The 20,219-nt window shown below is 34.8% G+C and overlaps 1 protein-coding gene across 1 annotated transcript in view; it reads right to left on the bottom strand.

Moving 5' to 3' along the window:
• Positions 1 to 2,245: 2,245 nt before the first annotated feature.
• The window catches only part of U2SURP (U2 snRNP-associated SURP domain containing), a 51,785-nt gene continuing 33,811 nt past the window's right edge, over positions 2,246 to 20,219 (bottom strand). The window contains exons 20-28 of the mRNA XM_012647412.1: positions 19,867 to 19,989; positions 18,794 to 18,950; positions 17,915 to 18,010; positions 17,151 to 17,217; positions 12,708 to 12,867; positions 7,895 to 8,005; positions 5,354 to 5,472; positions 3,948 to 4,124; positions 2,246 to 2,784 (exon numbers count right to left, since the gene is read on the bottom strand). Coding sequence (XP_012502866.1) covers positions 2,646 to 2,784; positions 3,948 to 4,124; positions 5,354 to 5,472; positions 7,895 to 8,005; positions 12,708 to 12,867; positions 17,151 to 17,217; positions 17,915 to 18,010; positions 18,794 to 18,950; positions 19,867 to 19,989 — 1,149 coding nt within the window. The 3' untranslated portion in view covers positions 2,246 to 2,645. The remainder of the gene's footprint in view (positions 2,785 to 3,947; positions 4,125 to 5,353; positions 5,473 to 7,894; positions 8,006 to 12,707; positions 12,868 to 17,150; positions 17,218 to 17,914; positions 18,011 to 18,793; positions 18,951 to 19,866; positions 19,990 to 20,219) is intronic.

Here is a 20,219-nt window from a genome sequence, read left to right as displayed (position 1 = left end):
CACCAACATGATCCTTTTCTGTCACGAGTCTCTCTTTGGCAAGAAAGAGACCAACTCTTATTTTCTCTCAACTGTAGAAGAGAGGAGAGTTAAATGGCATTAACCTGGTAAGGAATCCCTGTGTATAAATGTTAGGTTGGAGGGTAAAGAGCTTAAACCATGCCCTTTATAAGAGTAGACAACAGAGGATTTTCTCTTACATGTAGCTGTGGTAGAGGACAGAACTATTACATAGCTGGAACACAGTCTTTCCTGTAACTCAAAGACCATGCGCGTGAACATTTTAGTAAACCTACAGAAATTTTGCTAAGTACCTTAAAGAATTTAGGCATGTTCTTTAGATAAGAAACAAATGAATAATAAGCTATTATAAAAATACGGTAGAATGTCTTTCCCCTTACAAGTCACTAATTTCTGATCCCATTAAACTTTCATAGAATCCATGGGAAATTAAACAGGCTTATTCTAGATATTTTCTCATAAAGTAAAATTGGAAATAACCTAACAATACCATTTGCAATTCAAGAAAAAGAAATCCAATGGAATCTAACGCACACATTAACAAACATCACAGTATATATTTTATTAGCAATCACCTACCCACTCACCCAAAAGGAGGCCAGTTTTACCCACTGTAAGATAAACTATGATAGTTATATCTGGATCCAGATAGAGAACTGCTAAATTCCACTGCAATAGGAAAAATACTACCTGTAAGTACCTGAAACTGACCGAACATTTTCTACGTAATCCTGTTTCTTTAGGATATTTTTTAAAAGAGAGATTCCTTGCAACTTGACTAGAAAAATCATTACTTGACCAATTATTTCTAAGCCTATACTAGATACCGGTGAATGATGAAGTGCCAAAATCTCCAGCAACTCAACAGTACTGTTATTTTTGCAAAGAAAGGTAGATTATATAAAATTCCATTCTCCCAAGCAATGATCAGGGGAGAAAAACATGTTACTTTTTAAATGGCTATATTTATAACTTTTTAAATATCAGCACCAAATGTTCACTTTTAATTCTTCTGAGCAAGTTTTAGGAATTAACAAAATGGACAGAACAGTGAAGGATAAGAGAGTAACTTTCAAGTAATATTTGCATGCTGATTAGAAACATTAAGTAAAATAATCTGACTGGCTCATTTTCAAAGCTATTGTATATTTGCCCAGTTTGGAAACAGCATGCCTCACTGCTCAGCTAATATAGCTACTCCCCAAATCATGGGTACAGCACATTTTGTGACTAGGCAAGATTAAGTAAAACAAATTGAAAGGATATTTTTTAAAAAGCAAGCTAAATCAAAACAAATCATTATCAGAATAGTTCTCTACTTTCTCTTTTGGGGGGAAACCCCATGAAACCACTGTATAAAGTGCCTAAATAAAAAACTGAAAGCAAGATTCACAAGTAATAGTGTCAGTTCAAGTCTACATAACCCTTTATTATATTTATAGCAATATTATGATCAACATTATACAAGTTTTCATATTTCTTCCTCATACTATGAAATTTTATTCTCATCGAGTTTAACTCTGCAAACGGTTTAATCAACTTTTTGCACCTTAAGTTTACAAACCACTGGATGTTAAGTTTCTTGAAAAATATTTTTAAATTTTACTTAAAGCTATAACTAAAACCAAATCTATTTAAAAAAAAAAAAAACTAAGCTGTTTTAAACAGAAACTTGTGGAAATATTCTGATACCAGTGTTTGAAAGACAGCCTACAGCCAGCAGACTTTATAAAAGAGCAACTATCATACAAAGGAATTCTATGGCCAAACCCTATTAGGAAATTTCTTTTATAAATAAACTTCTTTCATGATAAAAGATGAACTCAAAAGATGGAGATTTAATTTTCTCTTAAAAATAAGTAGTTGCTCAGAACATGGGTTGGGCATATTGAAATCATATCACTTCTCTGAAAAAAGAAAAAATGTTTTAGCCAGGCATTCCATTAACAAAACACCATGCCACATCCACCTAGTTTTTTGATCTCTCGGTATCAGTATTATCCAAGAGAACCTTACTGAAGAAATTGGTTAGTAAACCTACCAAGTAGGAGTCTCAGGTCCCTTAATTTGGATAGTCATCTCAGTAAATATAAAACTTTAGCTACTTGAACATGAGAGCTTATAAAGTGCATTAGGTATAAGAAACACAACAGCAGGGCCAAACTCAACTTAGTAGGACCATCAGGGACTTGATATCACCAATGGGGCAAAAAAACAACATTACAGGTTTCTGTTCAGATTTTATTTGAAATCTAATTCAAATTGTCAAAGCTACAAAAGGGGGGAAGACATCTGTATTATTTTTGCTAAGTCACAACAACCTAAAACAAAATACTACTACTGCCAGCAGATCCATTATACACATTTCTGATGAAATTCATTAGCACAATAAAAATTTCATCTTGAGAAACAGCCACAACAAAAGTAATTTACACAATATAAAACAATGACAGATCTACAGATGCTGTTACTCATGAGTTTACACATGCATTCACAAACAAACAAACAAAAAACCCCAGGAATGCCTTTCATTTGATTTTTGTTTTGTTTTTTTAAAAAACAGACCGTTCAGGCACAAAACAAAATTGCATTTCCAATAAATGACAGAATCTTAAAAATTTATGTCAGTGTTTGTTTTTCTTTGACTTTTTATGAGACCTGTGTGGAGATCGAGACTGAGATCTGGATTTCTTCCCTGATTTTTTAGGGGATCTAGACCGTGATCTCCGAGATCTTTTAGGTGTCCTTGAAGCAGATGGAGATCTGAGAAAACAAACAAAAAAAATCCCAATGTATCAAAGTACTCATGTGATCAAAACTGATTATCCTTAAATTATCTAAAATGATCTTTAACAGAGCATAATGAAAGTCACTGAAATAAATAAAACTATAAACTTCTCAAACTTATTCTCTGCCTATTATACACATAAACACACAAAAATTTATTTTGTACTTACTATGCACTGCCATCACTGATCATCAGTAGAGTGCTTGTTTAAAATGACAGATTTCTGAGCCTTACTACTGCTCTATTGAATCAAAATCTCTAGAGGTAGGGACTGAATATTTGCATTTTTAACAAGCTCCCAGGTGACTGTTATCCCCAAAATGTGAACCTCTAATCTACAAGATAAAGTTCAAAATTGCATCTAAGATCATTCACAAAATTTAAAAAACAAAGCAGCTTTGCAGCCTATCATCTTGAGGGAAAAAGCATCGATTACTGCAATATCATTCAAGGACATCATGTAAGACAGCATAATTTTGTAAGTGCTGCTCATTAAGATCACCAAAACAAATAAATATACGTGTACATATACATACACATATATATGCAAGTGCCAGTTAGAAAAGAAGAGCCATTTTATAAAGATTTTACTAAAAATAGTTACAATAATAAAGTGTTAGCATACGAAGCAGTATTAGCTCTAAAGAAAATTCCTCTATATAACACCAGATAAATAAAACACTTCCGAACCACTTTTCTGTAACAAAAAGGAAAAAAGTATATAAAATACTAAGTTACATACTGAAGAACTAGTATTTATGGTGTGTATTTACATAAATCGCTATCCAAAAACTTGCTAAATACTATTACTGTGGGAGGAAAATGTGTTTTTCTTTAAGCTTCAGCAAAAATTAAAAAATATTCTATAGAAACTAAAGAAAAGAATGAAAAGTAAAGCAACTACACCTCTTGCACAGGAAAATTGGTTGGTCTTTACTTGTTGGACACCTTCTTGTACTTTAGTCACAAAAGAGACTGGGATAGGGAGGTGGGGAAGAATAACCTAAAATGAAAGTGCATCTCTCTTGTTTTCTAAAATCCTTTTTTAAAAAGTATGCCAACCAAATTATTTTCAAAAGCTGGTAAAATGACAAGGAAACTGGTATTTGAAATATTACCAAAAATGACTTGCATTTACCTTTTGGCTTTTTTGCTAACATCTCTAGGAGAATCTTTGTGAGATGACCTGGACCGTGAGCTCTCTTTATGAGATCTTTCTGAACGCTCTGATCGCTCCGATTTTGGTGATGGGGATTTCACTCGTCTACCACTGCTACTGCGAGATGGGCTGGGGGATGTACTGTGTCGCCTTTTCCTATGGAACAAAGCCCCCAAAACATTCCGTAAGTAAGCCAAGGATCTGGTATTCATTTTCCTTTGCTAAATTAGCTATTAATTCCTACCAGTTTACTCTAACTTATTCTCACTAGCCATATTAATGTTATTTTCTAATAATATTCAATATTCTTTATACCAAGAACAAACAAGTCAAAGATAAGCTGATCAAGAGACAAGTGAACTTGGATAAACCAGATTTTCTTTTGTTATAAGAGAGATTATTGGAATAGGCAAAATTTAATTAAGGTCTCTGGATTAAAGTGGTTTTTTAAAAAAAAATGTTAATTTCCTGAACTGATACTTTTATTATGGTTAAATGAATGTGGGTTAAGAGAATGGAGTATTGTGTTGGCAAACTATTCTTAACCAGTTGGGGGTGGGGCAGAAGAAAAAGAATAAGGCAAAAGTAGAAATGCTGTATTTTAACATTTGAGTAATGTGGGTGATGGGTATCTAGGAATTCTTTATACCATTCTTGCAACTTTTCTACAAACCTGAAATTATGTCAAAATAATAATAAAAGACAAAAAAGTGACACACTTTTTATTTAACCAATTGGTATGATTTTGTTATCTGAACTACTGCAGAGTGACTAAGCCAGAATTTTTGTATCTGCAATCACTTGGTTTTTGTGTTAGGAAACCAAGTTCTGTTCTGTTAACTGGTTCTGTTAACTGAAGCAATTTTCTTTACTAAATCAGAGATTTAGGAACTGTGAAAGAAATAAGAACTGAAAGAGAAATGCTTTTGATTAGAATGAAGACTTAAAGTGAGGGGCAAGTCCCTATGGCCTATGTATACAATCTCCTTGCAAGACAAGAGTGAAACTCAAGTTTACAGGTAGCACCCTCAGCACATAGAGACTGGAAAAAAATGCTTATATTGGAGGCAACAACAAAGATCTAGCAAGCTGTTTTGTTATTTAAGCCTCAGGTTGATACCTAGTACTGTAATTGAATTCTTGCATGGAACTGAGTCTAAGGATACCACATGAACCATGTAAAAGGATGATGCCTCAGTTAACTAAGCCAAGTACTAACTAAATGCCCCATTTCTCAGCTAATTCTGCCTCCTTCAGGCAGGAGCCAACATGTTTATCATGAAAAAACACTTCCAGTTTGTTGGCATCAGTAATGAAAATATAAAATGAAACACCATTCCAAATCTTGAAATCAGTATGTGCATTAAATATGAGAAATGTTATACCTTTCTTTCCTTGTTGGAGTACACTCATCTTTTTCCTTCTTGTCTTTGGATCGAGATTCCAATTTTTCTTTATCCTTCTTGTCTCTTTCTCGTTCTCTTTCTAATTCTTTTTCTTTCTCCTGTTATTTTTTAAAGAAAACATTTGACTGTTCAAAAATACCAATCTGGGTTAATCTCATTTCTGAAACAATAGTTTCTCTTCTGAGAAATAATTTTTTAAATCACTATTTAAGGTGCAATACCATTTTTAAAAAATAAACCAAAATAAAACACTATCCTTCCAGGAAAACTATTCATTTATTCTTCTTATACTGAATAAATAATACTAGCAATGGCAGCTAAACATTTACTCAGTGCTTACCACAGGCCAAACAATGTACTAAACAACCTTCCGTAGACCATTTCATGTAATTCTTTAAAACATCCCTAGGAAAAGTACTATTATCCTCATTCTAGAGATGAAAATTGAGACTCAGATTAAGAACCACATCCATGGTCACACAGGACAGTAAAGTCGGGATCTCAGCCCAAGCTCTAGAGTCCGAGCTTTTCCCCAAATTAGAAAAAGCTAACAATGCACTGACCTTTCCATCACAGATTACAATAAAATAATTGGTAAAAAGTGATCCTTCTGTGTGGCAAGTTGATTTAATCAAAAGAGCTCTTACCAAAAGAAGAGGCTGGAAAGAGAAAACGGCTATTCACAATAATCTTCCATCAAAATTTTACTAGTGAGGAACAAGTACCAATTGTATTGGATATTTTATGTTCTGATAGATAAAAAATACAAACTGACTACATAACTATACAATTACATAAATCAGAGCAGTAACATTTCCTTATTTTCAGATGCTACAACTGCCACTTCTCATTTGAAATTCTGATTTCTGTTGGTAACAGTATAATTAAAGGAGTAGCTAGACAATGAACCCACAAGACCAACTTAGTAATTTTCCTATGACTTGTATTCATTAAGAAAGCTATCTGATGGCTGATTCTTCTACTTTTTAAAAGGTTGAAAAAATCTATACCAGATATTGGCAAATGTTTTTTGTATAGAGCCAGGTAGCAGATATTTTCTGCTTTGTGGGCCACATAAAATCTCTGTCACAACTATCCAACTCTGCCACCGCAGCGTGAAAGCCACCATAAACAACACATAAGTGAATGGGTACCATTGTGTTCTAATAAAACTTTATTTACAAAATCAGGCAAGAACCATATTCTTCTGACCCCTGGCATGTACCTTGAGGAAACACGTCCTTTTTTCAAATTATAATCATAGAATTCAAGGAGACTAAAGTGGTAATACATGTATTATTCATTTTGAGCTTGCTACCCATCAGGACCAGTGAATATCTTAAGGTGTAATCTCCCACACAGACCAGATCATCTCCCGGCCACCATCTCCAAAGGGACTCATGAGGTATAGATAAGTCGCTTATTTTTTAAAATCTCATTTATCTTTTTTCCCAATGTAACAGATAGAGTACAAATTTAAAAAGTGGTGCTAAGGAGGCTGACTTCCTCTGATGACATGTAAGATGCATTTTCCTTATTGATAATGAAAATGACTTTCTGATTGAAATGCCTATTTTATAGGAACTATATATGCTATAGCTAAAATACTTAAAACATTTTAAACATTCTAATTTGATAATAAAGAGTAACAATAATAGCAGCTATTATCTAACTCATAATATTACAAAATTGGAAATATAAACCCAGTTTCAGAGAAAAAGCAGACTGCAGTGACTTGCCTAGCGGTACACAGCAGAGAGCGGCACCAGGATTCCACAGGTCTGTGCAGCACCACAGCTGCTTTACCAGACTGCTCATCACCAGTTCTGCTCAGTAACAGTTTTGTAGTGATTGTAAGCTCCCTCCTATAGCTTTTCCTTCTCCTTCTATAAAATCTAAATTTTTTTTTGCAATGACAGTCAAGACAAATATCAAAATTAATAGGAGCCCACCCCCCCCCCAAATTCCTGGATTAATTCAACAATCACTGTATGGAGCTCCTGGTTCTCAAATTCTCTGTATATTCCTATATATTTTATTATGTATGAGAATCTGAAAGTCCCTCAAACGCTCAGAATTCACCAGTGAGGTATTCTACACTTGCTGTCCCTCCTTGAAAACAATGGGAAGTGAGTCCTAAATTAACTTCTCAATACCAGAACTTCCCAAAGCCTGTCTCCATCTTTGTGCCACTTCTCAGGGTTGTTGGTGTCTCATGGTCACAAAAGTGACTCCTCCTGAAGGGTCTTCCAGATTTGAAAGCATGCTCTTAGCAGGATTAATTTTCTAGTCCAAAAGTAGTATACAGAATAAAATAAGTGTGCTGTTGCCTTAAGACTCCTTTTCCAAGTTGAAATGGTTTTAAAACATCAAGTTTCAAATATTTCTAATTGTATCCCAGTATTCAACATTTACACACCAAACGATATAATTTTAAATAGACTTAAGTATACCAATATTCTAAGAAGTCAAATAAATAACTTTGGAAAATACATATTATTGAGTATTCTTATTCCTTACTCGTTGAAGAAGTTTATCTCTGTAGTGTTCTACTTGTTCCTGAAAACTTTGGCCTGGTTTTTTAGGTCTTTTTCCAGATTCCAATTCATCCTGAAACTTCATAACTTTGAGCTGTGAAATAAAGCATTTTAAAAATAAGTATTTTTATCACTATAGCTTCTCAAGTACTACTTTGCTCTTTTTCTACAGCAATATGGTAACTGATTAGTTCTCAATCAAAATACCAGCTCATCTTAAGGCCATTTGTCAGACAAGCCTAACTACGTAAAATTCAACTGACCATGAGCCCACATGTTCTCTGCATAGCCATTAGAGAAATCAAAAGCCATAAACTGTGCCTCATGCCAATAAGAACCTACTTATTCTCTCCCAATACAATTATAATGAATTTGTTATCTGGTTCCCCAAATTAGAAATGCAAGGCAAGGTTGCTAAAAGCAAGCATACTGCCCGGAAGATATGACAGCCAACAGAACACAGATAAACAGACTGAAAAAAAAAAGGCGACAGCACTGCGGTTCAGCTGTGTAGGACCTAACACAGACCTGCGTAGTATGAAGGTTTCTATTTACAGCACAGTGCAAAAGGTTAAACTATACTAGAAATGTACTTTTTTAAGACAATAAGAATAAATACTGATTTTAAAAAGACCAGAAAAACTTCCAACTCCATTTTTTACAAATTATGTTTTAGAATGCCCATAAGTACACAAAACTACAAGATATTTACTACAGCATTGTTTGTAAAAGTAGACCATCTACATGTTTACCAAGAGATTTGTGGCTAACACACACGTGTGTGTGCACGTGCACATGCGCACTGGATAAAAATCTGAAAGCGTATACAAAAAACAGATATAATCAATTACAGGGAGGAAAAAAACTGGAATAAGTGAGCCTAATTTTACTTTTTATTCTGGACATTTAAGTAAAAATTTTTATTCTATAAAAAATGGTAAAAAATAAATTCATGATTTATTTTGAACTTAAAGATTTCACAAAATGGTTACAATAAAAACTATTTGAAGGCTTAAAGAAACTTAACTTATCCAAGAAATTTACAAAGGCAAGAATACCTTTTTATTGAACTAAGGGAGGGCAAGGGCAAATAAGGTAAAAAGCATGAGGTCTTGGAAAATGCTAGAGGCAGAGGTTTGGAAAGCACATGGATCCTGGATGGTACCACTGAGATGCAGTCCCAAGCCTGTCCTACCTTGTTCCACTTGAAGAGAGGGGGAAAACATTACTGTTTAATGAAATTATTGCATATGCTAACACCATATCCTATTGATATGTCCTTTAAGTGGACTAAATGCTACTATAGCATTTTATTTCTACTTTGAAAACAAGACCTCATTTGTTAAAGCTTTCTTTCCCCCTTCACCACAAAGGAAGCTTTCCAACAGAATGGAAACTACAAAAACATTTTCCCCCATTCAAAGTGGTATTTCCACTATTTTTGACTTACTGAATGTTTCTTTTAAGTTCTCTGATTTTTGTCCTTTTTCTATTTTCACTTCTGTGCTCAGGGTCTTTTATAATCAGAGCTTTGAGGCTCCCCTCTCCCCTTTTTTCAAAACTGTTAAGGCTGGGTGCTGTGGCTCATGCCTGTAACCCCAACACTTTGGGAGGCCACGGCGCAGGAGGATCACTTGAGGCCAGGAGTTCGAGACCAGCCTGGTCAACACAGTGAGGCCCCGTCTCTACAAAAAATGAAGATATTAGCCAGGCATGGTGGCACATGCCCATAGTCCCAGCTACTCAGGAGGCTGAAGCAAGAGGCTTGCTTGAGCCCAGGAGTTTGAAGCTGCAGTGAACTATCTCTTAAAAAGTCGGCATTTTTTTTTCATGTTTTATGATTACATTTTAAAACATAATAAGATGTAAAGTTGAGAAAGTATAGGGGGCAGAGGCATAAACGGCCAAGTTCACCACTGTGTGAAGTCTCCCGTGACCTAAGTGACCCTTCTATAGAATGTATTTGTAGTAAATCAGTTTAAGAGTTAAGTGTCTAAGAGTCAAACAACAGACCTAAATGTTACTTAGGGGAAAGGAGGCATTCCTAGAGAATCTTTTTAAAAATCATCATAAAATCACTATTTATAGTTCCTGCTGATATGGTCTAACTCAGGCTCAAGCACAAGTAGAAGGGACCCAGAAAACAGATGACCAAGGGTTTCAACACAAAAAAAAGTGGTCCATGGAATGGCTGGTTAGCTATCCATCCCCCTGTTGCCTTGGGACAATGGCCAGGTATCAGCTTCCCACACTGCTCACTCATTCCCCAGGGACAGGGCAGACCATTCTCCTCCAACAACGCAGAAGACCCATCACTTCACTCCCCACCCACGATTCTACTCCTCCAATCCCTGCTGGTAGAAATGGGGATAACAGTAGAATAGGAAAAGATAACTAGCCTAGGTGCTGCTCTAAGTGGTATCTGAAAGATTAAGTACTTCTGATCAATACCACAATATCGTATGGCTACAGGTTTTTTGTTTTTACAGAGAATGTTAATATTTTATAACATAAATCATTTGGTTTTCATTAATCCCATGCTAAAATGTTCAGCTATAGGCACCTTTATTATGACACATTTAGGGACGGGAATAGCAAAAAGCAAAATTGTAACATATATACTATATGATAAAACTAATTTAGAACTTTATTCTTTATTCAGTGGTTCTCCAATAAAAGGATTAGTTCTCACTGGATTCCAAATCCAGAAACTGATACTAAAATTTAGGGGCAGAGAAGAAAGATAGGAAAAGCACTGGGATGAAGCTCATGAGCCCTGAGTTCTAGTCTAAATTCACCACCAGTTGTGGAAGTTTTCCATATGACTAAATCTTTAGATAATTCTAGGATGAAGCCAAGATCTACAGTTCAAAATTAAGGTTTAGTTCATAGTTCAAATCCCAGAAGGACAAGTTGTGAGGACCAGTCTCTATGAGAGCCGGAAAAACAATCACTGAATACATAACAAAGTAGGGAGAGGCCAGATTATAAAAGATCACATGAAGCATGGAAATGTATGCATATCAGGGGTGGGTGTGTGTGCACATGCACACGTGTATATAAATACACAGTGTTGAAATGATAATATTCATAAAAACCACCCAAGTTAACAAAAAACTAAATTATATGGTTTAAGTTAATAAGGAAATAGAACATTTTAAAAGGATTAAATAGTCTGTTTTGGCATTTATAAGGGGGTAGCTTCAATTAACAACAAAATACATTTTTACTGAACTCAAGTCTTTATTTCTACTCCAATAGTTTCAAAGCTCTGAAAGCAAAAGCTTCTTAGTAAGGTAGGACGAGTGAAAAAGGGGCTTGTGCAAGCAAGTTGAAAAGGTCCACAGGTGAATGTGTTCACTGACACACATCTTATTCCCCTAAAAATCTTACTAAAAATGTATATAAATATACCCCAAGAAAAATGAATTAACTTATTAAATCTAAAAATCCCTTATCTCCACTTACAATTCAAACAAAATGCTTCCTCTGTTTCCTTTTCAATTTGGTGATACCTGAGAAAGAGGTAGGCAAGAACTCATACTAGCTCAACAGTGACTATGTGGCGAAATGGAAATGAGGTAACTAATGCGGCAGGTATCATAAATTAGTAAGAGGAACAGTGCTGACACACAGTAGGTATTCAAAAGTACTCTTAAATGAAGGGACAGAGTATTAAAATTCATTCTCATGCATTCTTTTTAGATTCCAGACTGACTGCTATACTATTGCTAGCATTTACTGGAATGTTTCACCACCTTGGGGCATTATGAAACCTTTCTCTCTCTGATACGTCTAAATAGCCTTTGATAAAACATAAGGCATTAAAAAAGGAGAGGGGATGAAAAAAGAGAGGAAAAAGATAATCTGGGCTCTCCCGTACATGATTCCTCCCTTTTATTGTTAAGACCTACCCAATGTCTACTCTCCCTCTCATCATTAAAGGTACAGACATTTAAAATGAAACTACTATAATAAAATGTAAACATAACGTGAGAATTTGTTTTTTTTAAGAGATGGGGTCTCACCCTGTCACCCAGGCTAGAGTACAGAGGTGCAATCATAGCTCACTGCAGCCTCAAATTTCCACGCTTAAGCAATCCTCCTGCCTCAGCCTCCCCAGTCACTGGGACGACAGGTACACACCACCACACCCAGCTAACTTTTAAATTTTATTTTGTGGAGAGACAGGGTCTCACTATGTTGCACAGGCTGGTCTCAAACTCCTGACCTCAAGTGATTCTTCTGCCTCAGCCTCCTAACGTGCTAGGACTGCAGTAGAAAATATTTTACTTTCCTAGTTACATGCTATGTACACTCACAATGTAATGGATCTCCTACATTATATACACATATTACATATGCATATACACTCTTATATAATCTATTCATTAGAATCTGTTTCTTCAGAGGATCTCCTATACATTACGTACTAAAGATACAATGATTAACAGAAATCAAACATAGTCCTTACCCCTCATGGAAACTGCAGCCTAGTGGGGAACATAGACATTAAACAAGTAAGCAAACAAAACATATATACATACACACACACCACAATACATATAAAATCACAGAGAGATAAAAGGGTAAAGCAAGCAAGTCCAGAAGGGTAAGAAAAGGCTACTGTGAGAGAAGGGAGGCTTAAACTAAGAGGCCTAAAAAAAGTGTCACTGGGTATGAAGATTTCAAAGCAGAGAGAGAACAGCATGTACTAAGCTATGACGCCAAGAGGGAGCTTAGTTTGGTGGAGAAAGTGAAAGGCCAGTGTAGTTTAAACTCACTGCAGTACTAACCTCAATTTCACGAAGTTTAGCTCGTTTTTCCTCACTCATTTCAGAGTACTTAGAGAACTTGGACTCAGTCATTTCCTCTTTGATTGGATTAGAATACAGGTGATGTTCTTCAGATTTGGAACTTTGAGTATCTTCTTCATCTTCACTTTCTTCTTCCTGACTTTAGAAATAAGCAGAATACATTGTATGTCAAGGCAGCAAAAAATGTGTTACACTTTACAATCTAGGTATTTTGTTTTTCAGTGTTAGAGCTTAAGTAATGCTATTAATAGTAAAACATAAGAGGATAATTCATCCCTAAGATAATTTTTGCAAAATATTTGATCAAATATTTTATGGACGATTTTATGAAACTGTTGTTTCCTCCACAGAAAGGGTATGAGCTTCAACATAATCATACTTTAATAAATTCCACTTTGGGCCGGGCGCGGTGGCTCACGCCTGTAATCCTAGCACTCTGGGAGGCCGAGGCGGGCGGATTGTTTGAGCTCAGGAGTTCGAAACCACCTGAGCAAGAACGAGACCCCGTCTCTACTAAAAATAGAAAGAAATTAATTGGACAACGAAAAATATATAGAAAAAATTAGCTGGACATGGTGGTGCATGCCTGTAATCCCAGCTGCTCGGGAGGCTGAGGCAGGAGGATCACTTGAGCCCAGGAGTTTGAGGTTGCTGTGAGCTAGGATGACGCCACGGCACTCTAGCCCAGGCAACACAGTGAGATTCTGTCTCAAAAAAAAATAAATTCCACTTTGGTTCTAAATGCTCACTGAAAAGAAAAATAAATAAATAAATAAATTCTGCTTATGTTAATGTTATATGTGCCTTTCATTCTGCAACAAACTTTTCTTGAAGCAGTTAAATGAAATGAATAATCAATGGTTTCTGTAAACGTTAGTTCGGAGTGAATTCATGAAGCTTTGTTTTAAAAGCCAAATGTGTACCCTTCCTTCATCAGAGCCTATAATCCAGAAAATACATGAGTTTGAGTCATAGAATTACTGTGAAACAATATAGCACGTAAAGATCTTATCTGATTAGCACATAACCCTAAGAATAAAGCAATGTGTAAATTTTAAATATTAGCAAAAGTCAGTGCTTATGGCTGATTCTGAAAGTTGTACTGCTTCTGGGTCAGACAAGAACAAAATGAAAACCTGAGTGACTACCATGGGTAAGTCACTTAGGATACAAAAAAAAAATTCTCCTATCCTTCCAGAAGCAATCTAGTGGAAAAAGACAGACAGGCATCAGTGCTAGAAAAGATTAACAAAATGTTCTTAGAGCATAAAGAAAGAATGGCTTTTTTAAAAAAAAAGTTTCATATTCTGAGACTGGGTTTTGTGTGTATGTTATTGGCAAATAAATCCAGGCAAAACAAGACATCCATGTACTAACAAGCTCAGAATGTTTATGCATATACCGACAATTCCTTACAAATAATATAAATTGTGATAATAACATTACTGGAATAGCCTGGAACAAATGCCATTTTGCCTTTAATATTTGAACATGGTAAGCCCTTCTACATTGGTATAAGTGTTCTAAATACATTCTATAGTAAGCAGAGTCTTTTCAGTATACATTTAAAATTATTTCTAATAATGTAAAAATAGTTATAATCTTTCCAAACAAAGTTTAATTAAAGCCTTATGTAGTAAGATTCACACGCTGAATGAGAAAAATTTAAGCCAGACGGGTAAAAAGGAAGTGCTGGCAATTCAGAATCAGAAAAGATATGGTACTGAGACGATGACTCTGCTACTGTTTAATTTCTCATCCAAAGGTACTTTCCAGAACGTTACTAAAATACTTTACAAACTTCATATTCAGAGCCCCCTAAATCATTTATATCACATATAGGTACAACTCAATACAATACTTAGGTAAGGGTCAAAACCAACCATTAAAAAAACCATATTCTTGGCCGGGCGTGGTGGCTCACGCCTGTAATCCTAGCACTCTGGGAGGCCAAGGTGGGTAGATCGCTCAAGGTCAGGAGTTCGAGACCAGCCTAAGCAAGAGCGAGACCCCGTCTCTACTAAAAAAAAAATAGAAAGAAATTATCTGGACAACTAAAAATATATATAGAAAAAATTAGCCGGGCGTGAGACGCCACGGCACTCACTCTAGCCAGGGCAATAGAGTGAGACTCTGTCTCAAAAAAGAAACCATATTCTTTTTGGAAATAATCAAACTTTAAACTTAGTACTTCTCATTAATTTTCCAGAAACTTTCTAAATGTAGTTTTTAGTTAATTTTTTAAAACATGAGAATTCCCTTTTTTATGATATGTGGTATCTATGCAAAGGAAATTATTTAACCAATTCTAGCCTGTTATTTAAAATTTTTCCCCTTCTTGCAATTTCAAACATTTCTTGGTAAACATCCTTGTATGTTGATCTGAATGCTTTTATTCAATCACAGATGAATATAGAACAGGCAAATATATGGATTGACATGGAATACCCATGACATGAGTGAAAAACATGAGTCACAGAGTGGTTTGTACAGTACTATATCATTTATGTTTAAATAGCTATGCATGTTTATACATACATAGAAAAGATCTAGATAAATAGGCATTAACCATATTAAGACTTTTAAAATGAACTATAATACTCAATGACTTAAAATATATACATACTTTACAATTGTTATTGTAACTTTCAAAGCCTGAGCAGTTTGTTTTAATGGGTTTCGTCATTAGCTCTTAGTCACCAGGTCTAGGTTCAAATCTCATCACAGCTTCCTCTTGTGGAAGTGGAAATTCAAGACTAAAACTATACAGAATTCATTACAAATGAAATTACTTTTTGTAACTTTTCTCCAAAGCATTAGTAGTGCTATATTTTTCTTAAATAACATTTCTGCCACAAATGTAATAATTACTAGTTACAAAAAGCAGCCTTAAGGTAAAATGGCATTTTGGAGTCAGCCACTAGAGAGTAGTAGTGAGGCACAAGAAAATTTCAAGCACAAGAAAGATATAGTAAAAGTTTTTTCCCTTGCTTTGTACTTTCATAGTTATTTACATTACCACGATTTATCTGGAGTTCCTAAGAAAAGTCAAAAAATATAAATTGTACTTCTAGTGATCCATGTTTCTATTAACATATGGTTATTCCAACATCAATGCTAAAATGTACTCATATTCCAAACATTAACACAAGTAACAGTTTTATGCCAAAAAAACCCTTAAGCCTTTAGAAATAAAACCAACAGCACAATATATTTCAGTTCTTTGATGGCTTTTCGACCCTTCCTTCTCCTTAAATTATTTTATGAGTACATACATTCATTTTAAAACAGTGAATCTAAAATGTTAAGATGTTACTAATGATAGGATCGTGGACATAAAAAGGGTTAAGAAAACTATGGTTTTAAAGCAAAAACTAAACTTCCCAATTCTTGTATTCCTAAACAGCTCTTTCCATTAGCAAGCCACATCTATATTTTGTAAATATTTTGTCATAATTACTTGCTGACTTATTCTGATCACACCAACATTTCTGGGAAGACATCATTGTGGACAAGTTTTCATCATAATATGAAACTGTTTCTACAAACTGCTGATTGATTACATTTCCCTAACAATCCGAATGCCCATTTACTGAATCTACACAAATGCCCATATTGTGCTAGCTAGGACACAAAGGACTTTCCCTTTATTCTCTCTTCCTTCCATCTGAGAACAATAAAAGAACATAAAGATTAGGAAAAAAAAAAAAAAAAAACAGAAACTTCTGCTTTGTGTTCATGATGCCATTTCTTCCTAATTAAAAAAAATCAACTTCCTTTCAATGATTTAAAAAAATGTCAATCGCATCCTAAAAACTACCAATACCAACCTGCAGGAGAATTTGGGAGCAGAGATTCCTACAATCACAGTGTCAAATACAAAAACAATTTTGGGGTGATTACCAGAGAGCAAAAATCAAATTTATAAATAATTTCTCTATACTTCAAAGGAAATGGCTTTCCCCACCCCCTTTTATTCATTCCTAGTTCTTCTGAAGTATTTATATTTAAATAACAGAATGGTTATAATGCAGTACTTTTCTTAGTAATGTACAATCCAAAAAAAAAGGAGCATAACCTTCCCTATTCACATTTTAAAAATCACTTTTGCTGAAGCCCAAAATAATATTTGATAGCAAAGATTTGAAACAAATACATTTGATCAATTAGTAACTACAAAGTGAGAATGCATAACCTAGCATAACAAATGAACTCAAAAGCAAAGTGAAACCAGATGCATTAAGACCAGAAATCAAAAGCTCTTTATTCACTGGAAAACCAATGGACAACTAAAATTGATCCTCTCCCAAGTTTTTTAAGAGTGAAGTTTCCCTCTTCACTATTATTCCAACCATACCTATTAATGAAAACAGGAGTGTATATGAACAAGAAACTGAGAATATTCGAAACCTAGATTCTTACTTTTGATTTTCTTCTTCTTCTGATTCTTCATGCTGGTCAAATAACTCCCATTTAGAAGTTGTTACGGCTGAATGGAAGGAAAAAGAGGATGTAATTCCATAAGGTAAATTAACATTTTTGCAGCAGCAAAGTAGAAGCCAAGCTTTAGAACTGAAAAGTTTGTATTACAGAAGTTTTTATCTATGTTTATCTATTCTTTGAATAGCCATTTATATGTGCTAAATCTCTTTTTCCTCACACCTACACTATAATTTTATTCAAATTCATAAAGTAACAAATAATGTCATCCTTATTTCTGTGCTGGATGGTAAGATTTATTTCATTAGAACCTACAAATACAACAATTACATGCTATAAGCACTAGGATACAGGCCCAAGTAAGTTTGAAAGGCAGGCCTAAACTGCATCTAATAAGTCTAGTATTATGGGAGGGTCAAAGCTTGGTTTCTCTGAAACTGACCTCTAAGTAGATTTCTAAATAGGTACAGGGTCCCGTCTACATTTTCTACTAAAATGCCTCAACCTAAAAGGTTTTCAGTGATTTCTCTGATTGCTCTCAAAGCTTCCAAACTGAAAGACCTAAGAAAATTATAATAGCAACACAAATCACAATAAAAACTTATACTAGACATAAAATATAACATTGGGTATTATGGCTGAAATGTTATAAAACATAAAAGGAAAACATACACACAAACACACAAATGATTAATTTATAAGCACTTAATTTTTTGAGGCTCAATATTTATTGAACTTTTACTCACCTTGCGCTTCCAATTCAGATTCATCTACTGCTTCCCATTTTGATGGGGCAACTTTAAATATAGGCTCATTCTTCTTTGAGTCTTCAGTTGCATCCACTATTGGGGGAAAGATGAGCCATTAACCCTAACTACTAGGAGATAACTCAAATTAATGGGCTCATGGGTAGTCACTATATTATTAAAAAGCAAAGCAAAATAAGGCTACACATTGACAAATAATGATAGTATTAAGAACAAGGATTACAGCTAATCCAATTCTCCATATCTGAGGTCCGATTTTTAAACAGTATATATATATCAACTCAGAAAATGCAGGTTTGTAATATTCTAAGCAAACGAAGACGATGAGAAATAAAACAAATCTTTAACACCTTTACCTAATTATTGTCTAAACCACAAAATTCATACACCACTCAATATTTTAACATATAATTCAAATGTACTGAAGATCTGTGTACGCTTTGTATTTTCAAAATTATTTTAGGCAGCTAGGAAAATTGAACCTGTTAAGTTAGTTAAACTAAGAGTAAAAACAGAACTGATAAGACCAGGTACTTAGTATTATGAATATAATTGAGCATAAGATTTTTTGCCTATAATTTCCTGACAAGACAAAAAGAGAAACTTGCTAGTATTACAGGAGGCTGACTGTCCCCACAAAGAAATGTGACCAGAAAAAAAAGCCTTTTTCTTGGCCCAAAGTCAAACGTATTACTGGGTATTTAAATTTTTAAAAGTCAAAAATGAAACAAAAAAGTTAGTAACGTGACACCTTAATGAGAAACTATAACCTTTTTCCATGTATGGAAATTAAAGCATTTTGGTAATGAAACCTATTAGAAAGATTTAATCAGTTTGAAATTTGAAATATGAACTTACAAGGCACTCCATCAAGATCATCATCAAGACTTTTTATAGGGATTCCATCAAGATCATCAATGGGAGTAGCATCAATAGGAATTCCATCCACATCTTCTAGAGGTGCACCATCAAGCTCTTCCTCGATAGGGGCACCGTCAAGGTCATCTGGTACATCCTATGGAAATATGTATACTGTAACATTTTCCTTTCCTTGGTAAAGTCATATTGCTATTAATTTGCAATCCAGTACAAGCCAACTTAGCTGGATACCCACATTCCCAGGTACAATGTAAGGACATCATAAGGGGGAAGCCAGGAAATCAGATAATCACAACAATATACATATAACTGCAACTATGATAACTGCTACAACAAAGAGATACATCATACTGTTAGAATGCGTAATAAGTAACTTTTACTTAAAGAGGTCAGAGAGGACTCTCTGAAGTGACCCCTATGTTGAGATCTCAAGGATCTCAGGTAAAAGGAAGCTCCAGAAAGAGGGAAGAACATGTATAAAGGCCAACATGAGGTAGAAACACAACACATTTAAGAAACTGAAACAAGGACCACGTCGGTTGGAGCAATAAGGCCAATTAGAAGGCTACTGCAGCAGTGTAAGTGAAAACATGATAGCTTGATTAGGATGGCAGAAATGAAGATGAAGGATTCAATAATTACCTAGGAGGTAAAAAGTAACACAATGGTGATGAATAGTATCTGCTACCATAGTGCTGCATCTTTTCATGTACATGTTTACTTATACAGCTATCTTTAACAAAATGAAGTCATGCTACATATACTGCTCTATTACTTACTCGTTTCTGTTATATATCATAAGTCTTCTTATCAAATAACAAAAACCCACCAATTTTCACATAAGGACACAAGACAGAGAACTCCTATTATATTTAATTTGGACTCCTGGGCTCCAACAATTCCAGCAATAAAAATTCACCAGTTAGTGGTAAACAGTGGATATATTTCACAAAGAAATGTTACTCACTTATGTAGCATATCACACCTCCACAGCTCCCTCTACCCCAGAAACAAATTTCAGAAACAATCAGACAAATATACTGAGTGCCTACCTCTGTTTCTTTTTCTTCAATAATATTTACAAGTCCTAAGAAAATATTTTGTAGTTTGATCAAAAATGGTTCTGGATAAATTGCCCAATCTTCCCATGCTCTGAAGCAGGTCATTACCCGTTGCTAAATAAATAGGAAATAGATGATGAATTGTTATTTAGGGCTGTATATCTCCAACTTCAATTCATGACAATGACCATCAAGATTTGCTAAATTTTCTGTTGAAGTGACATTCTTTAAAAACTTTAAAGAAGGCCGGGCACGGTGGCTCACGCCTGTAATCCTAGCACTCTGGGAGGCCAATGTGGGTGGATCGCTCAAGGTCAGGAGTTCGAGACCAGCCTGAGCAAGAG

This window comes from Propithecus coquereli, unplaced genomic scaffold (assembly GCF_000956105.1).
Source record: "Propithecus coquereli isolate 6110/MARCELLA unplaced genomic scaffold, Pcoq_1.0 Scaffold268, whole genome shotgun sequence".
In the NCBI taxonomy this organism is placed as follows: Eukaryota; Metazoa; Chordata; class Mammalia; order Primates; family Indriidae; genus Propithecus; species Propithecus coquereli.
This window is presented reverse-complemented; position numbering and strand designations above follow the sequence as displayed.